Here is a 27,960-nt window from a genome sequence, read left to right as displayed (position 1 = left end):
TATTTTGGGTGACAATATCTCTTATCTTGAAAGTACAGAAATTCTTACGAATGTTAGTCTTAAAATTCAGTGATTTGGTGTTTTTCTCCCAGAAGAATGAATGTTCCCTAATCAAGTCCCATAGAGTAAATTTCTATGTCTGCTGTTTTACAAATGCTTGAATGACTGGTCTGTTACTGGTGGTAGGGTATCTTTTCCGGAGACATGGAGGCTTTTCTGTATTTTACAGCTCTTTAGCTCGTAATATCTGATCCTGAGCAAGTTATCTTGTCAAGTCCAACATTTGCATTTGCAACATGGGAATCACTGTCTTTTGTAGGGTTGTTAAGAGGAAATAGGAAATTATCAAAAATAAAATGCGTAACAGTACAGGAATGCTGTCAATGGTTTAAAAATGGTACTTAAAAAGAGTTTTAAACTGCTACTGTGTGTGTGTGTGTGTGTGTGTGTGTGTGTGTTTTACTGGAGACTGAACTCTGGGCCCCACTATCTTTGAACTACATTCCCAGCCATTTTTAATTTTTTATTTTGAGACAGGTCTGGCTAAACTGCCCAGGCTGGCGATCTTCCTGCCTCAGCCTCCAGAGTCCACAGGATTACAGAAGGGTGCCACCAAGCCCAGCGGGGCCACGGCTTTGTGATGCGTGCAGGTAAGCATCGCCCTAGCCACCTCCTGACACGGAAAAGGCAAACCCTTAGTCCTAGGGCTCGGGAAGGGCGTGCGTGAGATAAAACCCTCAGCTCAACCACGGGCCCCCGTCCGCCCCCGGCCACGCGCCCGTGTATATCCGCGAAGACTACAAGTCCCAGCATGCCGCGCTTCGGGCGCCGGGGGCCGCGCCGCTTCCGGTCGGCCAAACGCCGCGCCGCTGGAGGCGCCGCTTCCTCTCGGTGCCCCAGCGTGGGCGCGCTATGGAGCCCGGATTTTGGATCGGCGGCGAGTTTGAGGACTCGGTGTTCGAAGAGGGGCCGCGGCGGCGGCCTGGGCCTCCTGCGCCCTACCGCGCCAAGCGTTGCGAGCCGCAGGTGAGAGGGCGCGGCCTCTGCCTCGCGGGACCCACCCTCCGCGGTGCCCGGCGCCTCAGACGCGCTCTGCGGCGCGAGCCTCCAGTGCCAGCCTTCGCTCCACCCCGGAGCCCCCGAGCCCCGGCCGCGGCTGGGCCTTGCGGGTCTCACCCCCGCCCGCAGACTGGAGACGGGCTGCTTCCCGACCCTGCGGCGGCGCGGTCAGGGCCTCCGCCCGCTCTGTAAGCCTCAGCGCTGTTTGTCCGCGCACCTGCCCGCCCTGGACTTCTGCCCACTGGCGCCCTGGAGGCTCACGTCGTGCAGGCACAGCCGCTTCTCAAGGCCCGTCTTAAACGCCGCCGCCTCCGGACGTCTTCTGAGGCCCTCCAGTGAAATGTCTTTGTCTTGGCGCCCCTACCCGGGCTTTGTTTTGTTTTTTGGGGGGCGTTGACCAGGGATTGAACTCAGAGGCCCTCGAACACTGAGCCACAACCCCGGCGCTATTTAGTATTTATTTAGAATCAGTTCCACTGAGTTGCTTAGCGCCTCGCTTTTGCTGAGGCTGACTTTGATCTCGCGATCCTCCTGCCTCAGCCTCCCAAGCCGCTGATGACACGTGCGCCATCTCTCCCGGCCCCTACCCTCTTTTAGCTTCTATTTGAAGTGCTTGTCTCTGTTCTCAGAGTCCTTAGACCCACAGCACTAAATGATCACACTACAGTTGTTCTTAACTTGATGCCCACTCTACAGCGCCTGACGGTTTTGTTCAAAATAGGAACTCCGTGCGTATTCTTGAATTAGTATAGTATTATTTTGTAATATTTCATGAGGTAAATCGCCTCTCTCCGGGCAGAGCTAGTGTTTACACACACCTGTTCCAAGCACTGTGCTAGGTTCCCTTACGTGAATTTTCATATTTGTTCCCCACAACAGCTGTACTTAGCGATGCGAGGGACTCAGTAATTACTGAATTGTATTTTTTACTTATTTTTCTTACTACATGCAGTCTCTTAAAGAACCTTCAGTACTCAACTGTGTAAACTAAAAACAGGGATTGGGCTTGAGCTCTCATGTGATGGAGCATAAAAAAAGCTCTGGTTTTAAGATAGGACCCTTGAATTCTATCAGTGTGTCAGTTCCCTATATCTCATTTGCCCCCTTATAAGGTTACTGTGCAAGTGAAATGAGATACTGTTGATGAAAATACTTGGCCAGGTGATGAAGTAAAACCCAAAAGTCTCTTTACTTTAGAATATGTTTGTTACATGAACATGAAAATATGCTACTCACAAATAGCTCAAGGAGGGCTCCCTGAGTGTAAATAGGAGTTTGGGTTTGAGGATTTCTGTTGTCCCAGCCTGCTCGCCTTCTGGAGGGCCGATGTTCACTTATCCATGCATTTCCCCCCTGCTTCACAAGATTCTTCCCTCCTTCCTCATCAGAGAGGGGTGTTTGAAGGCATCGTCTTTCCGAATTCTTGCTGGCCTGCAGCTTATATGGGAGAATACAGATGACCATTAGGAAGCCAACTGTGCTTTGTCTTTCCCCACAGGATGATGGAAATTGGATGGAAGTTGATAGAGTCTTGTTCAGAAAGCTGGGACAGGCTGATCTGAAACAGTGACTAGAGAGCAGTGGGGTATACAGGGAAAATGTGGGGACAGTGCTTAGACTGTTATGGACTGACCACGCCTGAAGAAGAACAGAGAATTATTCCTGGCTTTCGTCACTGCGATGGCATCAGGCCAAGGAAACTGATTTTACTAGGGTAGCCAAGGCGCACTGATACTCAGGCAGCTCTTTTGGAAATACAGCAAGCAATTGTGATGTGAAAGTGTCACAAATGAAGTTACGTTCAAATTAATAATATTTAGCCAGGGATGGGCCTTCTTCAGCCTCCATGTGTTTTACTTAGATCGGTAGAAAAGCGAGTAGAGCATCCCAGGTAGGCATCTCCAGCTTTCTTCCATTGTCCTTTGATGATTGGTGGTATTGAAGCCTCCTTTCAAAAGCCTTAATTTCTGTCTCCTTCTTTGCTTTAGATTCTTCTTTTGTGCCATTACAACATTTTCTTAATAACACCTCAACCATAATTCTTTTTTTTTTTATGTCTTCTGCATAAAGAATTGTCAGTCTGTATTCCATCTTCTCTAAAATTGCTTTAAAAGAAAACATCTCACTTTAAAAAACCATCATGAGCCGTGCAGGGTAAAGGTGGGGATTCCCAGGCATCATGCTCCATATGGGAAATGCTGTAGATAAAACCACGTGTTGCAGCTTTTTTGGGGAGATGATGTTATCAGTAGGTTTACTACTTGTGATAATTTTAATCAAAACTGGGTCATCATTAAAGCTGTTATTTTTTGGTCAGATATTTTCCCTAGTCTCTTGAAGAGGTGTGTCTTTTTGAGGTTTAATTGGTTACGGTATGGAAAATTACTCCTGAGGATGAGGCGAAAGCATAGCTATAATGGGCTCTTTTCATGTTTTCTAGTGGTTTTATGAAGAAACAGAAAGCAGTGACGATGTTGAAGTTCTAACTATCAAGAAATTCAAAGGGGACCTGGCCTACAGACGACAGGAGTATGAGGTGGGCCAATGTGTAAGACTGGCCCTTGAAGTGGGCTTCTGTTTTATCAGTGACAGCATATGTAAATAAGTAATGAGTCTGTGTTTTTTAGTATTTTTAGTTGTAGATGGACACAGTATCTTTATTTTTTTTTAATTTTTTTTTATGTGGTACTGCCTCATACACGTTAGACAAGTGCTCTACCACTGAGCTACAACCCCAGCCCCAGGAGTGTGTTTTTGAAGATGAATTTTTTTTTTTTAAATAATCTTAGACTCTCAAATTTCTATACTATTCTGTGTGGCTTTATGTAGTTGGCTTTGTTTCCCAGAACTCCAAGAAAAGAATCTTTTTGGGGCCCCTGTAGGTCTGTTGCCCTAGGTTCAGTAGCCCCCTCATTATTGTGTGTCTCCAGCATAGAAGCCTCATAGTTTCACAGGGGCACTCTAAAATGTGTAAGAAAGGAGAATAATGAACAACTAGGAGCCAGGTTACTTTCCATATTTACATCTTCATGATAACATCGATGGAAAGGTTCTGTGGCAAGGCAGCAGCAAAACCAGAATTTGAAGCCTGATCTTTTTGGCTCCAGGACGCTGTGCTCTACAGTGATACTTTCCATGGTAGTGGTCATTGCATCTCCAGCCATTCTGTCTCTACCATTGAGCGGAGTAGTACCAAGATACTCAAGTGTCCCATAGTCCATTGTGGGGTCAATTACAACATTACCTTCCACCTAGGAAAAATGTCACCTGATACCGAGTCCTTTTCTACCTTTCTTTTCTTCCCTTTTTTAAACAATTGTCAGAAAGCACTGCAGGAGTATTCCAGTATCTCTGAAAAATTGTCATCTACCAATTTTGCCATGAAAAAGGATGTTCAAGAAGGCCAGGCTCGGTGCCTAGCTCACCTGGGAAGGCACGTGGAAGCTCTAGAGATTGCTACAAACTTGGTGAGTAGTTCCATTGCTCGTTTTCACAGAGCTTGCTATACCAAGGACAGTTTCATAGTTTATTTTCAAATGACATAACAAAAAACTTGCTTGAAACAAAATGGGTGGATTTGCATAAGCAGAAGAAAATCACGAGCAGTATAAGGACTTTATTATGAGAAATAGTTGGAGCTGAACTTCACTGCCTGAAAAATCTCATTTGCAGAGGTTTTATTCTTGGTTGGTGTTAATAGGACAGGATTATGAGTGATATATTTTCTTTTTCAGATTTGTTTGAGCTTTATTTATTTTGCAAAATTTCTACAGTGAACCATATATTACTTCTGTAAGCAGAAGTTATAAAAAACATGACTAAGTACTCATACCAAGTCAAGCTTAGAAGTTCTATTTATTTATTTTTAAATATTTTTTTTTTAGTTGTCAGTGGACCTTTATTTATTTATATGTGGTGCTGAGAATCGAATCTAGTGCCTCACACATGCTAGGCAAGCGCTGAGCTATAACCCCAGCCCAGTTCTTTTTATTTTTAACTAGACTACGCAGAAATTTTTTAAGGGATGAAGAAAGGTCTTTGTAATTCTAAATGCTGTTTGTTTTTATTTTCAGATTAGGGCATTTATGGTTCACTTGGGTTGATTTTTGTGTAAATATTATATAGGTCTAAGTCTAAATTGACAGTCATAGTATATAGTGAGCAATTTTCCTCATCAGCAGGGGTTAGTGAGACAATGTTGCACAGATACTTGAGCCCCGTGGTCCGCCATGGTCAGCCGCAAGTGCTTGCAGCTGAGCTTCTTTCTCCCTCTAGCCCAGGCCTTCACTGCCTGGGACCTCAGCCTCTCACAGTGCAAGGAAACCTTGATGGAATTGTCTTAAGAGTGTGGAATCCAGCTGTTTTGTTCTTTCTTTTCCCTTCTCTATTAATTGCAGGTTAATTAATCCACTCATTCTTCCTTCCTTCCTTTCTTTTTGATGCTGGGGATGGCCGCCAGCACCTTACATATGCTAGGGAAGCACTCTATCACTGAACTACACCCCCAGCCTTTTAAATTTTATTTTGAGATAGGGTCTCACTGAGTTTCCCAGGCTGACCTTGAACTTGGAACTTTTCCTGCCTTATTCTCTGAAGCGCAGGTTAATCTTTATGCTGCAAAGAAGATAGATTGCCTTGTGCCGGCAGTATGGGCATGAACATTGAAGCCAAGATTTAATTGTGCTGCTTCCTGGTCTTCTTGGTCTGCAAGTCCACAGCAATTTGAGCCTTTTCAGACACATCCCCACTCTGCTTTTCCCTCAGCTGGCTCTTGCATGTCACCTTTGAGCTTCACCCTCTGCCTTTCTCACTGAAGGCAGTGGCAGCTAGATTAGTGAAGGGACTGGGGCATTTCTGTGCTTCACTCAGTGCATCTGTTCCTATGGCTTAGAGAAGAATATGTTGCCAGTTAGTTCAGGGGGTGACCAGGCAGAAGTCTTCAGTGACATGTTAGGACTTCCAGAACTGGTTATCAGTCTTCCAGGTACCTGCTGGGCTGGAAAATGGGCAAGGGACTAGCGGGTCTCACCCCGTTTTGGGGTCTCTTGCATATTACTCTAGTGGGTACTGCCTATCTGTAAGGTTTTCTCATTTCCTAGTAACCTGGTGCTTTGTTATTTAATTTCTTCCCTCCTCAAAGTCTCTTATTTTGCTGTTAGCTCTGACCCAGGTCTGTTTATTCTTCCATGGTTATTGTCCTCTCACATTCTACAGTGGGACAGATTATTGTGTAATGTTGAACAAAATAGATAGCAAATCTATACTTGTAGTATACCTGACTATAGCTCTTCAGTTACCAGTTGTGTGCTCAGGCAAGTTATCTAACCTCTCTGTGTCAACATGTTAATTAACATCTATGGTGCCTGAGGAGCCAGCTATAGCTGTGCTCTGCACTAGGAATTCAACATTGAGCAAATGTTCTCATGGACCTTAAGGGTCTATTGAGAAGGATAGACACTACTTAGTAATAATGAAACAAGGTATATTCTGTCTTTGGTGAGGTACAGTATCATCAAAGATGATGTGACTTTATTTCATATCTTTTCACTTAATTTGGGAAGCCCTCCACAGGCTTCCACTAACTGATATGCCAGTTGCTCTGGGCTGCTGGCTAATGTGACTCCTGTTGCATTCTCTGAATAGCTTGTGTGCAGAACTTTGCTCTGGACACTTGCGGGCCAGGCTTTCCTTAGACTTCACAGCAGCTTGAAGATAACATTATCTGCCATCTGCATTCTGCAAACTTTAGAAAGAGCAGACCTGTTTTTCCTAACCCAGAAGGTATTTGCCAGATGGCAGGTTAGGCAAGAGGTGGTGGCTCTGGTTAAGGAGACTCAAAAAGGATTTTCTGATCAGAAGGAAACCAAGCAATGTCCTCTGGCCAAAAATAGCTGGCCTTGGTACAAGTTAGCAGGGAAGGCATTTGGATTCAATTATGATGCATCACGAAGCACCCAGAGCTCAGGGCTGTCCTTTATGTGATGTCCAAACCCAGCAGGATGTGCAAATGGAGTTTGTTTAAGTCCCCAAGGAAATTGCCTTTTTTTTTTTTTTGTTTTGTTTTTGGTACCAGGAATTAAACCCAAGAGTGCTTAACCACTGAGCAACATCCCCCTCCTTTTTATTTTTTGAGAGCAGGGCGGTAGGGTGGGTCTCACTAAGTTGCTTAGGGCCTTGCTGAGTTGCTGAGGCTGGCCTTGAACTTGCAATCCTCCTGCCTCAGTCTCCTGAATTGCTGGGATCATAGGCATGCACCATCATGCCTGGCCACCTTTTGGATTTTTAGAAAGCACGAATGTTAAAATGGAACTGTTACGACAGGGTCTAAGAAAATTGGCTTCGGTCTCTTCAGATGTCTGGCTAAAAACAAAGATAATGATAAAAATTGAAAATTTTAAACTGACATTTATATTTTTTAGTTCTGGACTTTTTCGGGTCACTATCACATGAATTGTTACATGTTTATGACTTTTGAGTCTTTGGGAATGGTCGATGTTTATTTTTCTAGAGTAGTGTATTGTTCTCTAGGTTCATGGTTTCAAGCTTGTGATCCATTGAAGTATATTTAGTCCACTCAGCTTGTATGAGTACTGAAAGATACTTGCAATGTATAACATAGACAGATTTATGTTGTATAAGTTTGACATCTTTTTTGGGCATCTTCAGTTTTATATGGAAAACACTTTGCAGTTACGGTTTTGTTTTGTTTTTCTTTTCTCCTCAGGAAAATAAAGCAACTAACACAGACCATTTAACCACTGTGCTCTACCTCCAGCTTGCTATTTGTTCAAGTTTGCAGAACTTGGAGAAAACAATTTTTTGCCTGCAGAAACTGATTTCTCTGCATCCTTTTAATCCTTGGAGCTGGGGCAAGTTGGCAGAGGCTTACCTGAATCTGGGGCCAGCTCTTTCAGCATCATTTGCATCATCTCAGAGACAGAACAGTTTCACCTCAACTGACGAAACTATCCAGTCCTCCTTTTCACACTCAGGAAAGGATTATCCTTTGTGCTTCCCTGAAACTGTGCCTGAGAGCTCTGTATTTTCTGTGGAAGCAAGTGGCAGTAATGGCCAGAAAACTGAGAAAGCTTTTAAAAACAGTCAGAACTGTGTGACTGGAAGGGGAGAAGCGGTATTGATGGAGACTCAGATGAAAGCATGTGCCTCTCTGATTCGAACCAGGTGAGCAGAGTGGTGTGAGAGGGTGGGAAGCAGCTCAGGGAGAAGCTTCGTTCATTTAACTCTACGTTTCAGAAAGTTCTAAGCAAGGCACTTGGTGTATGTTTTTCAGTTTTTCCTACATTCTAGACGTAACCCTTTGAACGTGTGTCATTTCAGTGTGTAAGACTTAGAAATGTTATTATTTGCTCAAGAATACAGCTTGGGTGAGTGCTCAGTGTAGTGTTGAAACTGGAAAACACTAAAAAATTAGGAAACTTAAATGTATAAAATATTGGAAAAGAGAGAACTGTTCGTTTTTTTTTTGTTTTGTTTTGTTTTGGGTACCAAGGATTGAACTTGGTACACTTGACCACTGAGCCATATTCCTAACACTATTTAGTATTTTACTTAGAGACAGGGTCTCACTGAGTTGCTTAGCATTTTGTTTTTGCAAAGCCTGGCTTTGAACTTGAGATCCTCCTGCTTCAGCCTCCTGAGCCACTGGGATTACAGCCATGTGCCACCACACCCAGCTTAGAACTGTTTTAAAGGAGGAAATTTTTATTCACTTATTCCACAGATATGAAGAAAATATGCTCTTGTGTTTGAATTGCCGATCATGTGAATAAAGAGTTCTAAATTCATTCTACAGAGAATTCCCATAGTTTGTCCCTGAGGACTCCCAAGTACTTTGAATCTTTTAAGGTATAAGAATTTGAGGGGAAGGTAGGAAAATACCCTTAACCAGTTCTGTAATTTATGAGAGAAGAAACAGACACCATCTTGAGAACATAGAGATTATTATTTTTTTTACTCTGGAGAATTCAAGAAATACTAACAGTGAGGCATAACCAAGAAGTGGCATTTCTTTGGCAAATTTTTAAATTTATTTCATAGATTCTTACTTGGCATTGACTATGTCACTTTTATTCAGAAGCATATGTGCCAGGCAAATTGCTTCGTGCTGGGATCATAAAGATTGTTTTTAAAAAGTCCCTTTCCTTACGCTACCTGCTGTATTGGGAAAATATGTCTAGCCAGTGAGTGGCACACAGATTCTAAGCAGTGTGTCAGTGGTGTGAGCAGAATTCCACAGGTTCCAAGATAAGGGAGCTGCTGGTGTGGCAGGAAGAACGAAGTCCTCAGAGCCTTTACCAGGGATGGTGCTTCTGCCAAATGAGCCTGCTGGGAGTCCTTACCTGCCAAGCACTAAGTAATCATATGAGCGATTCATTTTAATCCTCATGGCCATCTGGGGTTACTGTTGGGATCCCATTTGATGGACTAGATATCTTATTAAAATCATTCCTGAAGTGGCAAAGCTGTGAAGTCCAGGGCCAGGATTAGATGCAGTTCTTCCAGGTTATCTTGCTCAATCTGTATTATATTCCCAAGGCAAGGGTAACCATGCAGGGTAGAGAGGAAGCATAGCCCAGAGGTCCAGGGTGCTGCCGTAGAACAGCCACAGTCTTGCAGCAAGAACAGTGTTGTGGTAGGAGCTTGAGGTAGTTTGTAGACCACACCGGAAGCAGAGGAAGTATGAGGTAGGACTTTGGAGTCAATCTGATTTTGAAGAGAGAATGATTGTTGAGAGAATGAGCCTAGACTGTTCCACTTGCCAGCTGTCTGACCTCATTGTGCAAATTGCATAAACTCTCTGGGCTCCAGGTTTCTCCTCTTCACAGATGGAGGAATGGGGGAAATGCCTACTTTGTGGGTACAGATTTAAGTATCTAAAGTGCGTATTGAATTGTGCAGTATATAGTAGGCAATTGATAAATGTTAGCTGTTGGTACTTTTCATTGCTTTTGGATTTTGATTTTTTCTTTTTATTAGTACAAGATTTTGGTGTCATCTTAAGACTTTGGTCCTTGAGCTAAAGGCCTGGAAAATACTTGAAGGTGGTGTGATCAGAGCAGTGATTCAGAGGGAGACCTGGTAGCTGGGATGATGGGCTAGAAGGTGTTTGGAGTTGGGGACACCAGTGAAGAGGCAGTGGAATGGCTGGTGAGTGGTGGTGGAGTCTTTCCTAGTATGGTGCAGTGGAAATAAGAGAAGAAAAGGATCCTTGCAGTTTGGAATCAATGACTTTGGTCTGCTGAGGGTGTGGGAAGGATGGATGTGAGGAGAAGGAAACTTAGCCCTGGGCATATGGGACTGCTTTTTTGCTGAGATTGGACACACAGGATGAGCAGGGGAGATTGGGCTAGAAGGAATGATTTAGGCTCGATGTGTTGAGATTCAGGTGCCTATAGAACATCCATCCAGAGTTGTTCATTAGGAAATAAGTGTCACACTTAGAAGAAGGGAGCTATAGATTAGAAAGGGATCAATGGTCAGGTGGTGATGGAGGTCAAGTAGGATTACTTGAGGGCTTGAAAACTAGGAGGTCATCTCTGCTGGTGAGCAGCCAGTTTCAGTAGAAGGGTAGGGAGAGAAGAATAGCTGCAGAGGTCTGAAGGCCACGAATGAATGAACATGATATAGAGCAAGGACAAGCTCTGTTTTCAAGTGATAAACAGAGAGGGAAGAAAGTAAGTACGGTGAAGCAGTCCCAAATGTGACCGCTGCCAGCCATGGAACAGGTGACTCAAATGGGTTGCGCTGAGGCAGCAGTGTGTCTTTGTACCTGTGTATCAGGTCCTGCTCCTGTAGAAAACACCATTGGCTTCCCATCGCAGTTGTATCTGTTCCACATCTATCTTTGCCTGTTTGCTGCTGCTATAACAGAATGCCAAGGACTGCTTAATTTATCAAGACAAAAAATATAGCTGGTTGCTATGGCACACACCTGTAATTCTAGTGACTCGGGAGGATCACAAGTTCAAGGCCAGCCTTAGCAACTCAGTAAGGCCCTGAGCTACTTAGTGAGACCCTATCTCAAAATAAAAAATAAAAAGTACTGGGGATCTAGCTCAGTGGTAGAGCCCCTGTAGATTTAATCTCAGATACTGAAAAAGAAAAAGAAAAAAGATTATTTCTCCCTATTCTGGGACTTGGGAAGTCCCAAGATCAAGGTGCCAGCCTCTGGTGAGTCTCTGCTATCATGATGGAGGGTATCAGGTGGCAAGAGAGCACACACATGTGGACCAGAGAGGAAATCAGCTGAACAACTCCTTTTATCAGGAACTCACTCCCAACACAGGTCTTTAATGCATTCATGCACTTAACTCTTTTTTTTTTCTGTGGTGCTGGGGATTGAACCCAGGGCCTTGTGCTCACAAGGCAAGCACTCTACCAACTGAGCTCTATCCCAAACCCTAATGCACTTAACTCTTAACGGTCCTGCACCTGGACCCAACACAATGGCAGTCGGGTTTCAGCATGAGTTAGGGGATATTCACTCTGTAGCAATATTTTTCTCCCTGGCAGTGCTGTGGCCATATTGATGATCTTTCTGATTTTCACACACATCAAACTTCTGTCAGGGCCTCCTTCCCCCTGGCCAGGAGACCCTTTCCCTCAGACATTCTTCCAGCTGGCTCCTTATCACTTAGGCCTTGGCTTGGATGGTATCTTGGGAAACGTTTCTGCACTGTCTCATCCTAATGACACACTCTCTTGGATTATTTTTTGTGGCACTTTTAACAACTTGAAATTATGCATGTGTGTTCTCCCCTTCCATTTTCTGAGGCCAGCACCTGTCTGTCTTGCTCACCAGTGTCTCTTAGTGCCTGGAGTCATGTCTGGAACTCCTTACTACATAAAATGAGTGAATGGCAGAGCCTAGTGCTTCTGGGTTAGCCAGAGGGACCAATGAGACTGGAGGAAGATTGGGAAAATCTGCACATTCTCAATAATAATGGAAATAATAAGGAAAAAGTAGCCACATGAGGACAGTAGGGAGGAACAACAAGGGGGGACCAGGTTAGGATCATGGTGGGGACATCAGTGGTAAGGCAATTGCAGAGTAGTCATAAAAGGGTCATCAAAGGTTTGACCCTACTTAGGGTAATTGAAGGGTGCCAGTGAAGCTAATTATTCCTTGAGGTCCAGCTGCTATGAGGTCCAGGGACCAGAAGGGTCATAGAACCCTGCTTCAAAGAAACAAATGTAGAATGGTGTGTGGGAGGAGTCTGACTGAAGGTTGTTCTTCTCAGGCTAAATTATTTGTGCTTTCAGCCACTTGCCTTCCACAGGGAGCTCTTTGAAGGTATTGCTGGCTAAAGCTCTCTCGGAGGAGATTTGGTCCATCAACTTGAGAAAAGATGACGCTCCAGCATGGAAATGGGCAGTTTATTCACATAAGAAGCTGTAGGGATTCAAGCAAAAGTTCTGTTGAGGGCAGCAGCCTTCTCTAGCCTTGTGGGGCTCATTGCTGTCCTGTAGTGGAGCCTACACATGGGGACTTTTTGGTTTTTCAGACTTTTACTTCAGTTAACCCAGTCTCAGCAAACATCATTTGCTTTGGAGAGGAACCTAAGGACTCAACAGGAAATTGAAGATAAAATGAAAGGGTTCAGCTTCAAAGAAGACACTTTGTTGTGGATTGCTGAGGTAAGTGTACCTCCTGGGTTTATAGGACACAAGGCGTCAGATATTTTTCCTGGCTCCGATACCACTTTTATAAGGAACAACTGAATCTCAACTGTATTTCCCTCCTTTATGTCACCAGAGTGGCCTCTTTACCATCCTTTCCCTGCTGTCCAGCTCGCTGCAGGGCTAGACTGCAGGGCTGTTCTGTGCTTGTCAGTCCTTGTTGGCACCTGCCTGCTGGGACACCTGAGTGCCCTTTATTTGTTTTAGTACTGAAGAAACTAATGGGTGAATGCTCGCATTTATACAGCAATTTTATATGCTTTTCCTCCATTTATTCTCATAGCTAGTGATGATAGATTGAGCTGGAATTGAGGCCCAGAGAGGTTGTGACCCCCCTGGGGTTAGACTTTCAGTGGCAGAACTTGTCTAAAACCAGTGTGGGTTAGCTACAAGTCCGTTTTCTTTCTGCTCCACCTTGTCACTACTTCGATGGTTGCCAAGAAATACAGATGTCATTCTTTTGCATCCTATGTTAGCTTTCTTTTTTAAAAGCTGGCTTTTTGTAAAATACACTGTTGAAGTTTTTTAAGTTGGCACTTGAGATTAGTGTTTAAGCTTTTCATGCTACTTCTTTCAGTACGCAGTTGAAACTTGACAGCCTGAGTACTCTTCCCTGAGAATGACTTCACCCATGTACATCCTGCTGTCATTCTTTCAAGAAGTGCTTATTGCGCTGGGCGTGGTGAGCCTGTGTCATAATAAAAAATAAAAAGGCTGGGGGATATAGCTCAGTGATAAAACACTCATAGGTTAAATCCTCAGCACCAAAAGAACAAATAAATAAAAACTGTTTTAAAAGTATTTATTGTGAGGCTGGGGATGCAGCTGAGTTTTAGAGTGTCTCCCTTGCATGCCTGAAGTCCTGGGTTTCATAACCAGCAAGGAGAAAAAAGAGTATTTAACTTTAGATCTTCTAATGCCAGGCTGCCTTCTCTCTTCCCGACACTAAGCTGGCTCATTATGGACTTTTCCCTATATTCTTTGTCTGTTCTCCTTTGATCTTTCTAACTTTCTGCCTTCATAGGGTTCTTCCCTGGAGCCCATGCATACACAAAGGCACCTGTCTTTCATAATTAGACCTTAGCCTTTCCTTAGTCTTTGTTTTTATCTTTCGATAGAATTTGTTGACCACTCACTTCTAAATTCTTCTCCTTACTTCTGAGAGGCTATACCACCCTGTTTATCTCCTCTATTTCTTCCTTTCCTTCCTCCTCTTCTCCCCTTATCCCCTTCCTCCCTTTCTTTATTTCATTCCACTTCCCCTTCACCTGCATTTTCATTCTTGGGTTGCCCAGGCTGGTCTTAGCTCCTGGCCTCTAGTGATCCTACTGCCTCAGTCTGCTGAGTAACTAGGACTACAGGCATGGGCCACCATGCCCTGCTCTCCTGTATGTGTTTAATGTTCCTGTGCCTCTTGAGACTCCACTGGTTTCTTTTGTGGTGTGACATTCTCTAAAGTTTCACTCAGCTCTCTGTTCTCTTTACCTTTCTCCTCCCATCCCTGAAATCATAACGGTGCCATGGTTTCAGTTGTTGTCTCAGAGTTGATTGCTTTTAGTCTGTATCTCTCGCCTCAACTCTGGAGCACATCTCTGGTTAATTACATACTGGTGGGCTGGAGTTGTGGCTCAGTGGTAGAGCACTTGCCTGGCGTATGTGAGGCCCTGGGTTCGATATTCAGCACTACATATAGATAAATAAAAGATCCATTGAAAACTAAGAAATTTATATGTATATAAAAATTAGCTACTGGGTAGTTAACTGAATGTTTATTGATTATTCTACTGTAACCTCCAGTATAGAATGCCTGGAAGATAGCTACCTGAGAAAGCACGCACGTCAGTCTTGCAGCTCCCCTTAGTGCCCAGGATGCTGCTGTGCCTGATGTGACTATCACTAAATAACTGGTGAGAGGAAGTGGAGGAGTCTTGGAAAGAGCCATCTGACTTAATTGTTTTTCCTTGATACTGTCTGTCACTCTTCTTTCCAGACCTGGAACCTCACTGACTCTGTCCTCTTTCTGCCTCGATCAGCCTTGCCAGGCACCCACTGAAGCTCACACTCATCCGGGTACCACCCTTGGTTTCTGTTCCACACTAGCACCTAGTCCTTACCTCCTCAGTCAGGTTTGACTCTCACAGTGGCTTTCTGACTCACCTCACCTTGTTTGCCTGCTTTCCCCCTGAATCTATCTTAACTTGCTTTGACCATGTTACCTGTTTGCTTAAACACTAAAAAGAATCCCTGTTACCTCTGAGATCAGTGCTGACCTAGGATCCTTAAGGTGACCTCCAAGGCCTTGTAGAGTGTAACCCCAAACTTATTACCTAAGAATTCCTTACACAAATCTTTTGCCACCACTAGACTGGTCTTTCCATGTCTAGCAGACCTACCCTGGGGCTATCCACCCGGTTAGCTTCTGGTCCTCAGATCTTAGCTGAGGTCCCACAGCCTGGGGCATCTTTCCAAATACTCTTGCCTGTGGTGATTTTTCCTTCTTTCAACTCAGATAAAGTAGTTGCTTGAAAACATAGCTCTCTGAGCCCTAGAAAGTTATAGGAACGTGTCTTATCTTTTCCTCTAGATTCTAGGTTCTTCATAAGCCAGACCACGTCTTAAACATCTTGTATCCTACCGCGCTGGGGAATCTGGGAAGTTGAGTGGCACAGTGGTTCTCTGCCTGGACATTGCATCTGACATACCTGTGGGACTTTTTAAAAGTAATGAATGTCTGGGCCCTCCTTGGGATTATTTGTACTCCCTTCATTTTAATTGACTTATGATATGACCTTGACCCTATAGGCTTAAATATTCTTTGATTGCAATCTTTTTTAAAAATCTTTAGTTGTTTTATTTGAATTAAGATCCAAATAAAGTCTACATATTGTACCTGGTTCTTTTGTCTCTTATATATCTTTTATTTTGCAACAGTTCTTCCCTCCCTTTTTTTTTACTCTGATAAAATATATATAAATAGCATAACATTTGCCATCTTAATCATTTTACGTATACAGTTCAGTGACAATAAGTGTATTCATAGTGTTGTCCCACCATCACCACTGTATTTCCAGTATTTCCCGTCACTCCAAACAGAAACTATAACCCCATTTAGCAAAACCTCCCCACACCCTCCTCCCTCTACCTCTCTTCCTCTAAACTACTTTCTGTGAATTTATAACCTGTTTTAAGTATTTCAAATAAGGGGAGCCATACAACATTTGTCCTTTTGTATTTGGCTTCACTTAGTATATTGTTGTCAAGGATTATCCATAAGCATGTATCAAAACTTTATTCATGGCCAGGCGTGAATAAAGATCTAGATCATGCCTGTGATCTAGAAGGCTAGGGCAGGAGAATCGCAAGTTTGAGGTGAGTCTGAGCATTTTAGTGAGACCTTGTCTCAAAATAAAAAATGTAAAGGGGTGGGGGTAAAACTCAGTGGTGGACTGCTTGCCTAGCATGTGTGGGGCCTTCCCCAGTATTGGGAAGAACAAAACAAACAACTTTATCCCTTTATGTGTATGTACCATGTTTATCCACTCATCTGTTGATGGACACCTGGGTGGTTTCCGCCTTTTGGATATTGTGAATAATATTGCTTTGAACCTTAGCATGCATGTATGTTTGTGTCCCTGTTTTAATTCTTTGGGAGTGTAAATCTAGGACTAGAATTGCTTGGTCATGTAGTGTAACTCTGCTTAACTTTTTTAGTAACTGCCAAACTTTTATTTCATTTTATGTTCTATGACTTTTACCTAACACTGTGACATGGCTATAACTTGATATCCTTCAATATTATTTGAGTACCTAATTTTTAATGACTGGATCCATCTAGTTTTTTAATTAACTATATAATTTATTTACTTCCCTATGTTGAACATTTAATAAATATTTGGTACTTATTTAAATAAGTCCTTGCAAAAATATATGTATTTGTACCTTTGAGATTACTAGAAATAGAATCATGGGGTTAAAATATAAGAAGAACATTTTAATTTTGGTATTGGGGATTGAATCTGGGGCCTTATATGTGCCAGAGAAACTCTCTGCCACTGAGCTACATTCCCAGCTATGAGAATGTTTTAAAGACTTAAAACACATTTCCAAACTCTCATTCAGAAAGTTGTCTCAATTTACATATTCCCTAGCAGTATATTAGGGCACTGGCTTTCCTACCCCAATCCTAGATGATAATTCCCTAGCAGTATATGAGGGCACTGGCTTTCCTACCCCAATCCTAGATGATAGATTAAACCATTTGAAATTGTCATATTGATTTTTTTTGTCCTATAAAAGTAGCAGTTTTATATGAATCAGCTTAATATCTGGTTGAAATTTGCAGGTAGGTAGGTGAAAGATTATAGTTTTAGTATTAGTGTGTATTTCTTTGATTACTATTAAGATGTTTTTTTCATGTTGTTGACCATTTATATTTTGTGAAATGCTGAATTGTGTTATTTGTTATTCTTAGTAATTTTAAGACCACTCTACTTTAGACTTACTTTCCTATATGTTGCAATATTTTCTTGAAGTTCATTATATATTTTTTTTATTTTATTGTAAACAAATGGGATACATGTTGCCTCTCTGTTTGTACATGGCGCAAAGGCATACCATTTGTGTAATCATAAATCCACATACAGTAATGTTGTTTGATTCATTCTGTTATTTTTTCCCCTTCCCCCCACCCCTCCTACCCCTCTTTACCCTCTATACAGTACTTTCTTCCTCCATACTTGCCCCCCTCCCTAACCCTAACTCTAACCCTAACACTAACCCTTCCCTCCCCCCCATTATGTGTCATCCTCCACTTATTAGCGATATCATTCGTCCCTTGTCTCTTTGAGATTGGCTTATCTCACTTAGCATGATATTCTCCAATTTCATCCATTTGCCTGCAAATGCCATAATTTTGTCATTCTTTATGGCTGAGTAATATTCCATTGTGTATATATACCACAGTTTCTTTATCCACTCGTCAATTGAAGGGCATCTAGGTTGGTTCCATAGTCTGGCTATTGTGAATTGAGCAGCTATGAACATTGATGTGGCTGTATCTCTGTAGTATGCTGATTTTAGATCCTTTGGGTATAGGCCAAGGAGTGGGATAGCTGGGTCAAATGGAGGGTCCATTCCAAGTTTTCTAAGGAATCTCCACACTGCTTTCCAGAGTGGCTGCACTAATTTGCAGCCCCACCAGCAATGTATGAGTGTACCTTTCTCCCCACATCCTCGCCAACACCTGTTGCTTGTATTTTTGATAATCGCCATTCTAATTGGGGTGAGATGGAATCTTAGGGTGGTTTTGATTTGCATTTCTCTTATTACTAGAGATGTTGAACATTTTTTCATATGTTTATTGATTGCTTGTACATCTTCTTCTGTGAAGTGTCTGTTCATTTCCTTAGCCCATTTGTCGATTGGATTATTTGTATTCTTGGTGTAGAGTTTTTTGAGTTCTTTATAGATTCTGGAGATTAGTGCTCTATCTGAAGTATGATTGGCAAAGATATTCTCCCACTCTGTAGGCTCTTTCTTTACATTACTGATAGTTTCCTTTGCTGAGAGAAAGCTTTTTAGTTTGAATCTATCCCAGTTATTGATTCTTGCTTTTATTTCTTGTGCTATGGGAGTCCTGTTGAGGAAGTCTGGTCCTAGGCCGACATGTTGAAGATCGGGACCTACTTTTTCTTCTATAATCTACAGAGTCTCTGGTCTGATTCCAAGGTCCTTAATCCATTTTGAGTTGAGTTTTGTGCAGGGTGAGAGATATGGGTTTAGTTTCATTCTGTTGCATATGGATTTCCAATTCTCCCAGCACCATTTGTTGAAGAGGCTATCTTTTCTCCATTGCATATTTTTGGCGCCTTTGTCTAGTATTAGAAAGTTGTATTTATTTGGGTTTGTGTCCGTGTCCTCTATTCTGTACCATTGATCTACCTGTCTATTTTGGTACCAGTACCATGCCGTCTTTGTTACTATTGCTTTGTAATAAAGTTGAAGTTCAGGTATTGCGATACCCCCTGCTTCATTTTTCCTGCGAAGGATTGCTTTAGCTATTCTGGGTTTCTTATTCTTCCAGATGAATTTCATGATTGCTTGCTCTATTTCTGTAAGGTACGTCATTGGGATTTTCATTGGTATTGCATTGAATCTGTATAGCACTTTTGGTAGTATGGCCATTTTGACAATATTAATTCGGCCTATCCAAGAACATGGGAGATCTTTCCATCTTCTAAGGTTTTCTTCGATTTCTTTCTTTAGTGTTCTGTAGTTCTCATTGTAGAGGTCTTTTACCTCTTTTGTGAGACTGATTCCCAAGTATTTTATTTTTTTCGATGCTATGGTGAATGGGGTAGTTTTCATAATTTCTCTTTCTGAGGATTCCTCACTTATGTATAAAAATGCATTGGATTTATGAGCATTGATCTTGTAACCTGCCACTTTACTGAATTCACTTATGAGTTCTAACAGTTTTCTGGTGGAATTTCCTGGTTCCTCTAAGTATATAATCATATCATCCGCAAATAGGGATAGTTTGAGTTCTTCTTTTCCTATTCGTATTCCTTTAATTTCCTTGGTCTATCTAATTGCTCTGGCTAGAGTCTCAAGAACGATATTGAATAGGAGTGGTGAAAGAGGGCATCCCTGTCTTGTTCCAGTTTTTAGGGGGAATGCTTTCAGTTTTTCACCGTTTAGAATGATATTAGCCATGGGCTTAGCATAGATGGCCTTTACAATGTTAAGGAATGTTCCCACTATCCCTATTTTTTCTAATGTTTTGAGCATGAAGGGGTGTTGTATTTTATCAAATGCTTTTTCTGCATCTATTGAAATAATCATGTGATTCTTGACTTTAAGTCTATTGATATGGTGAATTACATTTATTGATTTCCGGATGTTGAACCAACCTTGCATCCCTGGGATAAAACCCACTTGATCGTGGTGCACTATCTTTTTAATATATTTTTGTATGCGATTTGCTAAAATTTTATTGAGAATTTTTGCGTCAATGTTCATTAATGATATCGGTCTGAAATTTTCTTTCCTAGATTTGTCTCTGTCTGACTTGGGTATCAGGGTAATATTGGTTTCATAGAATGAGTTTGGGAGGGTACCCTCCTCTTCTATTTCATGGAATACTTTGAGAAGTATTGGAATGAGCTCTTCTTTAAAGATTTTGTAGAACTCGGCTGAGAACCCATCTGGTCCTGGACTTTTCTTTGTTGGTAGGCTTTTGGTGACCTCTTCTACTTCATTACTTGAAATTGATCTATTTAAATTTTGTATGTCCTCCTCGTTCAATTTAGGCAATTCATATGTCTCTAGAAACCCGTTGATGTCTTCGAAATTTTCTATTTGGTTAGAATATAGATTTTCAAAATAGCTTCTAATTATGTTTTGTATTTCAATCGTGTCTGTTGTGATATTTCCTTGTTCATTCCGAATTTTGGTGATTTGGGTTTTCTCTCGTCTTCTCTTTGTTAGAGTGGCTAAGGGTTTATCAATTTTGTTTATTTTTTCAAAGAACCAACTATTTATTTTGTCAATTTTTTGTATAGTTTCTTTTGTTTCAATTTCGTTGATTTCAGCTCTGAGTTTAACTATTTCCTGTCTTCTACTACTTTTGGTGTTGGTCTGTTCTTCTTTTTCTAGGGCTTTGAGCTGAAGTGTTAGGTTGTTTATTTGTTGATTTTTACTTCTTTTATTGAATGCGCTCCATGAAATAAATTTTCCTCTAAGTACTGCTTTCATAGTGTCCCAAAGATTTTGATATGATGTTTCTTTGTTCTCATTTACCTCTAGGAATTTTTTAATTTCCTTTCTAATATCTTCTGTTATCCATTCATCATGTAATAGCATATTGTTTAATCTCCAGGTGTTGGAGTAGCTTCTGTTTTTTACTCTTTCATTTATTTCTAACTTCAAACCATTATGATCTGATAGAATACAAGGTAGTGTCTCTATCTTCTTGTATTTGCTTACATTAGCTTTGTGGCATAATATATGGTCTATTTTAGAGAAGGATCCATGTGCTGCTGAGAAGAAAGTGTATTCGCTCTTGGTTGGATGGTATATTCTATAAATGTCCGTTAAGTCTAAATTATTGATTGTGTTATTGAGATCTATGGTTTCTTTGTTCAATTTTTGTTTGGAAGATCTGTCCAGTGGTGAGAGAGGCGTGTTAAAATCACCTAGTATTATTGTGTTATGGTCTATTTGGTTTCTGAAATTGAGAAGGATTTGTTTGACATACATGGATGAGCCACTGTTTGGGGCATAGATGTTTATGATTGTTATGTCTTGCTGATTTATGGTTCCCTTAAGCAGTATGTAATGTCCTTCTTTATCCCTTTTGACTAGTTTTGACTTGAAGTCCACCTTATCTGAAATGAGGATGGATACCCCAGCTTTTTTGCTGAGTCCATGTGCATGGTATGTTTTCCCCCATCCTTTCACCTTTAGTCTATGTGTATCTCTTTCTACGAGGTGAGTCTCTTGCAGGCAACATATTGTTGGATCTTTCTTTTTGATCCAATCTGCCAGTCTATGTCTTTTGATTGATGAGTTCAGGCCATTAATATTCAGGGTTATTATTGAGATATGATTAGTATTCCCGGTCATTTGGTTCATTTTATTTATTTATTTATTTATTTATTTTGAGACGACTTGGTTCTTCCTTTATTTGACAATTCCTTTAGGATGGTTCCTCCCATTGCTGATTTGTTTCTTTGTTTTTCATCTCTTCCTCATGGAATATTTTGCTGAGAATGTTCTGTAATGCTGGCTTTCTTTTTGTAAATTCTTTTAGCTTTTGTTTATCATGGAAGGATTTTATTTCATCATCAAATTTGAAGGTAAGTTTTGCTGGGTATAAGATTCTTGGTTGGCATCCATTTTCTTTCAGGGCTTGAAAAATGTTGTTCCAGGCCCTTCTAGCTTTTAGGGTCTGGATTGAAAAATCTGCTGATATCCGTATTGGTTTCCCCCTGAATGTAATTTGATTCCTCTCTCTTGCGGCCTTTAAAATTCTGTCTTTATTTTGTATGTTGGGCATTTTCATTATAATGTGCCTTGGTGTGGGTCTGTTGTAATTTTGTATATTTGGAGTCCTATAAGCCTCTTGTACTTGATCTTCCATTTCATTCTTCAGATTTGGGAAATTTTCTGATAGTATTTCATTGAATAGATTGTTCATTCCTTTGGTCTGTTTCTCTAAGCCTTCCTCAATTCCAATAATTCTCAAATTTGGCCTCTTCATGATATCCCATAGTTCTTGGAGATTCTGTTCATGATTTCTTACCATCTTCTCTGTTTGTTCAACTTTGTTTTCAAGGTTAAATATTTTATCTTCAATGTCTGATGTTCTGTCTTCCAGGTGTTCTATTCTATTGGTTATGCTTTCTATGGAGTTCTTAATTTGGTTTATTGTTTCCTTCATTTCAAGGATTTCTGGTTGGTTTTTTTTCAATATCTCTAACTCTTTATTGAAGTGATCTTTTGCTTCCTGTATTTGCTCTTTTAACTGTCGATTGGTGCGATCATTCAGTGCCTGCATTTGCTCTTGCATCTGGTCATTTGCTTCCCTGAGCATTTTAATTATGTACATTCTGAACTCCCTTTCTGTCATTTCTTCTGCCATGCTGTCGTTGGGTTTCATTGATGTAACATCTAGATTTGTTTGCAGCATTTTCTTTCCTTGTTTTCTCATATTGTTCAGGTATCAGTTGACCGCTGTGATATTGCAGATTTCCTCTATTGTCTTATAATATCCCTGAAGATTTCTATTATATCCCCTCTTAGTCTTCAGTAGCCTGAAATCTTGGAGGAGGTTGATAATGCAGTGCTCCACAAGGGAGCTGACTCCCTAGGGGTGGTGGCCTTCTGGTGGGGTATATTCCCTGCTAGTGGGCAGAGGTACCTTCACTTGCTGATGAATGGTCATCCAGAAGGGAAGTAGGTTGTGGGCTGATGCAAGACCAGTTTGGGCCTGTGTCTCTGATTTTACGGTCCTTTTGGGAGAACCTCACCCAACAGGGAGGAGTCACCCGGTGGGGAGGTCTCGCTGGTCGGTTTTCCTCCCAGAGGTTCCGTTCAATTCACAACTACCGCCTGGGCTGGGCAGCCTTCTTCTGCAATGTTCCCAGGGACCCGGACCTACCTCCTGGGCCTGGAAGCCTCACCCTTCGCAAACGAATCTCCTTCGGCTGCCTCTCCTCAGAGAAGCTGCCTGCAGTCCTGGAGCCTTCGCTCCGCCCCTCAGTTTGTCTGTGGGGCCCTTCCACCAAGAAGCTGTCTAGGACCCTGCTCTGCACTTTTCGCCTGGCTATGCGGCCCCTCCTCTGAGCAGCCACCTGGAGCCCCTTACAATCGCTCCGAGTCCCAGTGACCCGCCACACGCCTTTTCCTCCGGCAGCCACCTATTGTTCCGTGCGGTCGCTCTAAGACCAAGTGACCCCACCACGCACCACTTTCTCCACCAGGCAGTCACCCAGAGATCTGGTGCGTCACGAGTCCCAGGAACTCACTGTGCACCTTCTTGTCCCGACTGCCTCCCGTAGCCCTGGTGCAGTCACTTCGAGCCCAAGCACCCCGCCGCGCTCCTCCTCCTTCTCCAGACAACCCCCCTATGTTCAGGAGCGGATGCTCTGGGACCAAACCACTCACCACGCTGTTCCACCGGATAGCCGCCCAGAGCCCTGGCACAGCTGCTCCAATTCCAAGCGACGTGCCGAGCCCGTATTTCTCCTTCTCCTCTGGGCAGCCCCCTCTTCAATGCTCCCAGCTGTCTGCGATCACTGCTCCGGCGGGGGGAGGGGCGCCTCGCCGGCCGTTCTACTTTGCAAAGATCCCTGCTTTTGGGGCTACCGCCCCGTCCAGGACTCCTGCCCCATCCGGGACGCCTGCCCAGTGGGAGACTCTCGCCCGGCTGCTTTGAGTTGGTCCCAAGGCTCTCTATATCTCCTCTTCTTGAGTCCTGAGTCCTGGAGCAACACGAAACGCAGCCACCCTCTAGTCCGCCATCTTGAATCCCCTCATTATATTTTTAACATATAGAAGTTTTACAGTTTTTATATGGCCAAATGCTTTGGCAGATTTGTTTCTGCAGATGGAACCCATTGTCTTCCATGTATGAGGCAGGTGTTCTGCTGGTGAGCCACATCCCGGACCCCAGCAGGCTTTTTGCACACCTGGGAATGTCATACTGGTCTCTCCGTCTTCTTGGAATTTCTTTCTTTGTATATTACAACTATTCAATTATCTTTTTTTTTATCTTTAAAGAAAGACTTATTTAGTGTTTTATCCCATAAGTTAAAATACTGCATTTCATTGAATCCAGGAAGTCATCGGTTATAAGACATGTTATTATTTGATGTGGCGCTAAAAGACCATTTACACTATGATGCTGGTGGTCATAAACTATACTTTGATTTCAGAGATGTTGACATTCAGAAACCAAAAAAGAGTATCTTAGACCAGATAAAATACCATACTTCAATAAGTACTCTACATCTCATTGGCAGTTTCCTCAAAAATATGTGATCTGTGAAGATTCAAACCCAGTGAGAACCATTCTTTGTGTTTCTAGTTAGTTTTCATGACCACATTGGCTCTCCAGGTTTGCATGTCCAAATCCAAATCACTAAATTCCCTCTGCATCCCTGCTTGACTGCTCTGTCATCTTTCATGCTAAATGGTATTAAATGTTTTAGAACTTAATTTTAGTGCACTGTCATTACCAAAAGTAAGACTGATCACTTGGAGCTTGTAAAGGCCTTCACACAAAAATAGAAAATAGTTTAGCAGCCACTTCCAGCATATTGAAAAGATGTCATGGAAGACTTTCTCGAACCTAATTTTTTTGAGTCTTAGCACAGAGAAACTAACCCAGATTCTGGGGACTTGACCATGTTTCATCTGGGCCTGATTCTGACCAGTAGGGGGCAGTGTTGTGCCTTCACTGGGTAACCGTGCTTGTTAAGTTGCTAAGATTGGGTAGGCTTTAGAGGGATCAAGGTCTCTTTCTGAGTCAGGAAAGGGCAGCCCAACCCTTGCTACTCAATTGTTTGCTGCTTTTGATGTCTAGGAGCCTGACTCCACGCACAGGTGCAGTCATATTCTGCTCTGCCTGATCCTTCTGAGCTATATTCCAGGAGGGAGAACCACTTGTAATTGCATTCTCACTGAGGGCATGTGTCTTGACAGGAAAACTCCCAGGAGGCCAGATGCTACTGCTGCTGCGGACAGACTTCAGCACTTCTTCACTTGGGAGGAAAAGTGGAAATATGGGATGGTTTACATGCGTGATCCTTGAATGACACCTTCTGAGCAGATATCTTTTCAATATGTTGGAAGTGTCCCCTGGCTCCTGAAGCATTTTCCACTTTTGTCTGAAGGCCTTTACAGTTGATGAACAACCTGGTCTTCTGTTCCCTGTCTGCTGCCTCTTTTACTGGGACAGTGTTTTTTTCTTCTGCTACAGGTTATGGGAGAAGATATCATTCCAGAAAAAATAAAAGATGAAGTTCACGCAGAGGTGAAAAGCATTGGCTCTGCAGCTCTGACTGCCTTGGTGACCGCATCCTCGAAAGAATTTGAAGACAAGTGGTTCAGAAAGATCAAAGACCATTTCTGTCCCTTTGAAAATCAGTTCCATACAGAGATACAGATCTTGGCTTAGAGGTCCATTGAAAAACAAAAACATCTTGCACTGTATTAATTGTCCTTATTTTCTTCAGACAGGATCTGCTGATCATGGAAAACAGTGAATTTATAAAGATGACTTCTTTCCCAGATTGTTTATACTGACCATACATTTGGTGTTTTTTGTTCTTTTTAGATTTTTTGCTCTCCCTATATATTGTGTCTTAGGCCTACTGCCCATTAGAAGGCATCTGTTGGGAAAGCAAATAAAAGAGGCTTTCCTATCTTGTGGACTCTCAAAGACAGTTACTGTATTGCAGCCAGCAGTATAAGAATCCACATTTTTTTCCTCAGGTAAATTCATCAGCAGTGTTCAGGAACATTCAAATGTGAGAATAAACTATTTCTAAGAAGAGCATGTCAAGAGCTGCAAAGGGTCTGAGATTTTACCCTAATTCGTAAGCTAGCAAGTTAGCCTGCCACAGTTTCCTGGGTGCTGGCAGAAGACAGGAGACTCCTGGGTCAGAGTTAAAGGATTTCGTAACTCAGGGTGCAGCGAGCTGTATGAGCTTCAGCACGTTTACATCAGCTCCTCTTTCCTTCGGGTCCCATGGAGCTGTCACTTGGGCGCACTTGAATGCCTCCAGTCACACACAATGAGCGTGTACCTCCTGTAATTCACACAGTATGGTTTGCATTACAGAAGAGAAGCCCTGAGTTAGTAAGCTCAAATCTGTTGTAATGAGTAGGACGCATGCTTGTCCTTTGCTCCAGAAGGCGATTATATCTCCTTTGCTGTGCAGATATCTTTGAAAAACAGTCTGGAACAGAGTATCAAGCGTGTTATTTGCAAGACATGCAGAAACAGGAGAGATGCGTGGAGCATTGTCATAGGATGCTTCTCCCATCCCTTCAGTCACACACATGGATAAAGTCTATAATGTTGTCTTCAAATACAAAGGGCCAGTATCTCAACAAATAATCTATGATGGAAAAACTCCCTTATCTGGAATTTAGTAATAAACCCAGACCTCATCAAATGTTGTCCTGCACAAATTTTATTTACTCTTTCTCAGCAGAGGGAAAGATTCCAGCCCTGGGCACAAGGCCAGGTCATCAGGATTTCCCTCCACACCGACTTCCAGCTTGCTTCACCTTTCCCACTACCCTCCCTCCCCAAAACAGGCTGGTTTCATGTGCCCATCAATTCAAGTTTAATCTTTCATGTCTAAGATGAAACAAAAGACTACAGTGGGTAGATATTTCAATTTTAGAAACCATTAAAAATTAGGAAAAATTCCTCGACAGCCCTTAGCACCCGCCCTCCATTTATTCAGCCGTCAGCCATGGTTCCCCCGAGCTCCTGTTGTGTGTCAGGCATTGTGTGGTAGCAGTGGAAACACCGGGTCGTGGAGTCTGTGGTCTAGTTGTGGACTCTTCTGTCCTGAGGGCACTTTTAGCTCTCAGGCTTTCTTCCCAGACCACCACCCACACCATCCTGATGGCCCCAGTGGTCTCCATGGGTCCTGCCCAGGACGCGCTCCCACCCGCCTTGCCTTCCTGGCAGTGCTTGTTGATGCAGGTGAGAACCAGGCCTCTGACCTCTGATGCCTGGCTATCAGGAAGGGTGGGGAAAGGACACGGAAGACAGGGCACATCTGGGTTTCATCACACAAAGTCATCATGGTCATTTCCAGCACAGATGGTGGAAGCTCGTCGTTGGGCAGTGACTGCTGAAGAAAGGCCTTCAGGCTTGCCTGTTCAGACACCTGCCCCTGCCAGTGAGTGAATCACTCCGGATGAGCAAATGGCTGCCACAGATGTGATTCTGCACTCGCTGGGTGGGTGGACCCAGACCAGTTCCTCATCTCTTGCATTCTCAAAAGGCCTATCTTTGGTGTCTTCTCCCAAGGAGGACTCTGCTGGGTACTTGAGCTGGTGAGGGGTTTTTTTGTTTGTTTGTTTTCCTTTACATTCTTATACCCCTATAACTCTCATGCTGGAGCCAGGGGTCTTACAGAGGTCATTCTCCAAGCCCTTCAAAGGCCTGTGAGACCCTCTGTGCCCTGACTCTGGCCCATGTGGCCTCCTCATTCTGCCTACTTGGTACCATTCTGGCTCTGACTCCCTTTTGCATCCTTGGGCTCCTCAAGCTTCCTTCATCTAAGCCCTTTGCCCATCCAATTCCCTTCACCTGGAACATTCTCCCCTGCTTCCTGCCCCACCCCCCTCGCCAGCCTGGCCTACCTTCCCCTTCCTACAGATCTCAGTCACTGTCAGGATATTCCTGATCCCCGTCCAAATGTAATAGTGCCCTATGCTTTTTTCCAAGTGCTTGTAAGAATTAAATAATTTATTGTGTGACTCCTCCTTGCCAGATCATTAGCTCCAGGACTGTCTCCCTAGTTTACCCTTTTATGGTGGAGCTCAGCTTCACAGGCATGCCATGACTTCTGCCCCTGCTGCCTCCCTGGAGCATTAGGCCCTTACAGAAGCGGGCTAAGCATGGAGCAGAAACTCACAGGCCCATCCCTATAGACCCCGACCGCCAGCACC

At 42.8% G+C, this 27,960-nt stretch overlaps 1 protein-coding gene across 3 annotated transcripts; it reads left to right on the top strand.

The window, feature by feature from the left end:
- Positions 1-847: 847 nt before the first annotated feature.
- Positions 848-25,570, top strand: LOC306662105 (uncharacterized protein C8orf76). Of its 3 annotated transcripts, none has more exons than XM_079141622.1 (6): positions 851-1,026; positions 3,500-3,595; positions 4,383-4,526; positions 7,784-8,241; positions 12,585-12,717; positions 25,244-25,570. In XM_079141622.1, the coding sequence occupies exons 1-6, from the start codon at positions 913-915 to the stop codon at positions 25,439-25,441; spliced, it is 1,143 nt and encodes a 380-aa protein (XP_078997748.1). In that variant the 5' UTR covers positions 851-912; the 3' UTR covers positions 25,442-25,570. The 3 variants fall into 3 exon arrangements, with proteins under 3 accessions (XP_078997750.1, XP_078997748.1, XP_078997749.1); XM_079141623.1 differs by lacking the exon at positions 25,244-25,570 and adding an exon at positions 15,344-15,654; XM_079141624.1 differs by lacking the exons at positions 12,585-12,717; positions 25,244-25,570 and adding an exon at positions 12,343-12,578 and having other exon boundaries at positions 848-1,026.
- The last annotated feature ends 2,390 nt before the right edge of the window (positions 25,571-27,960 follow it).

The sequence above is a fragment of the Sciurus vulgaris genome (genome assembly GCF_902686455.1).
Source record: "Sciurus vulgaris genome assembly, chromosome: 1".
Lineage (NCBI taxonomy): Eukaryota > Metazoa > Chordata > Mammalia > Rodentia > Sciuridae > Sciurus > Sciurus vulgaris.
Note: the sequence above shows the minus strand (reverse complement) of the source record. Positions and strands in the feature narration are given on the sequence as shown.

Excerpts from the sequence above, each read along its gene's own strand:
- LOC306662105 (XM_079141622.1), top strand. The coding sequence starts at position 913 with ATGGAGCCCGGATTTTGGATCGGCGGCGAGTTTGAGGACTCGGTGTTC. Across the intron at positions 4,527-7,783 it reads TAGAGATTGCTACAAACTTG|GAAAATAAAGCAACTAACAC; the intron begins GTGAGTAGTTCC and ends TTTTCTCCTCAG. Across the intron at positions 8,242-12,584 it reads GCCTCTCTGATTCGAACCAG|ACTTTTACTTCAGTTAACCC; the intron begins GTGAGCAGAGTG and ends TTGGTTTTTCAG.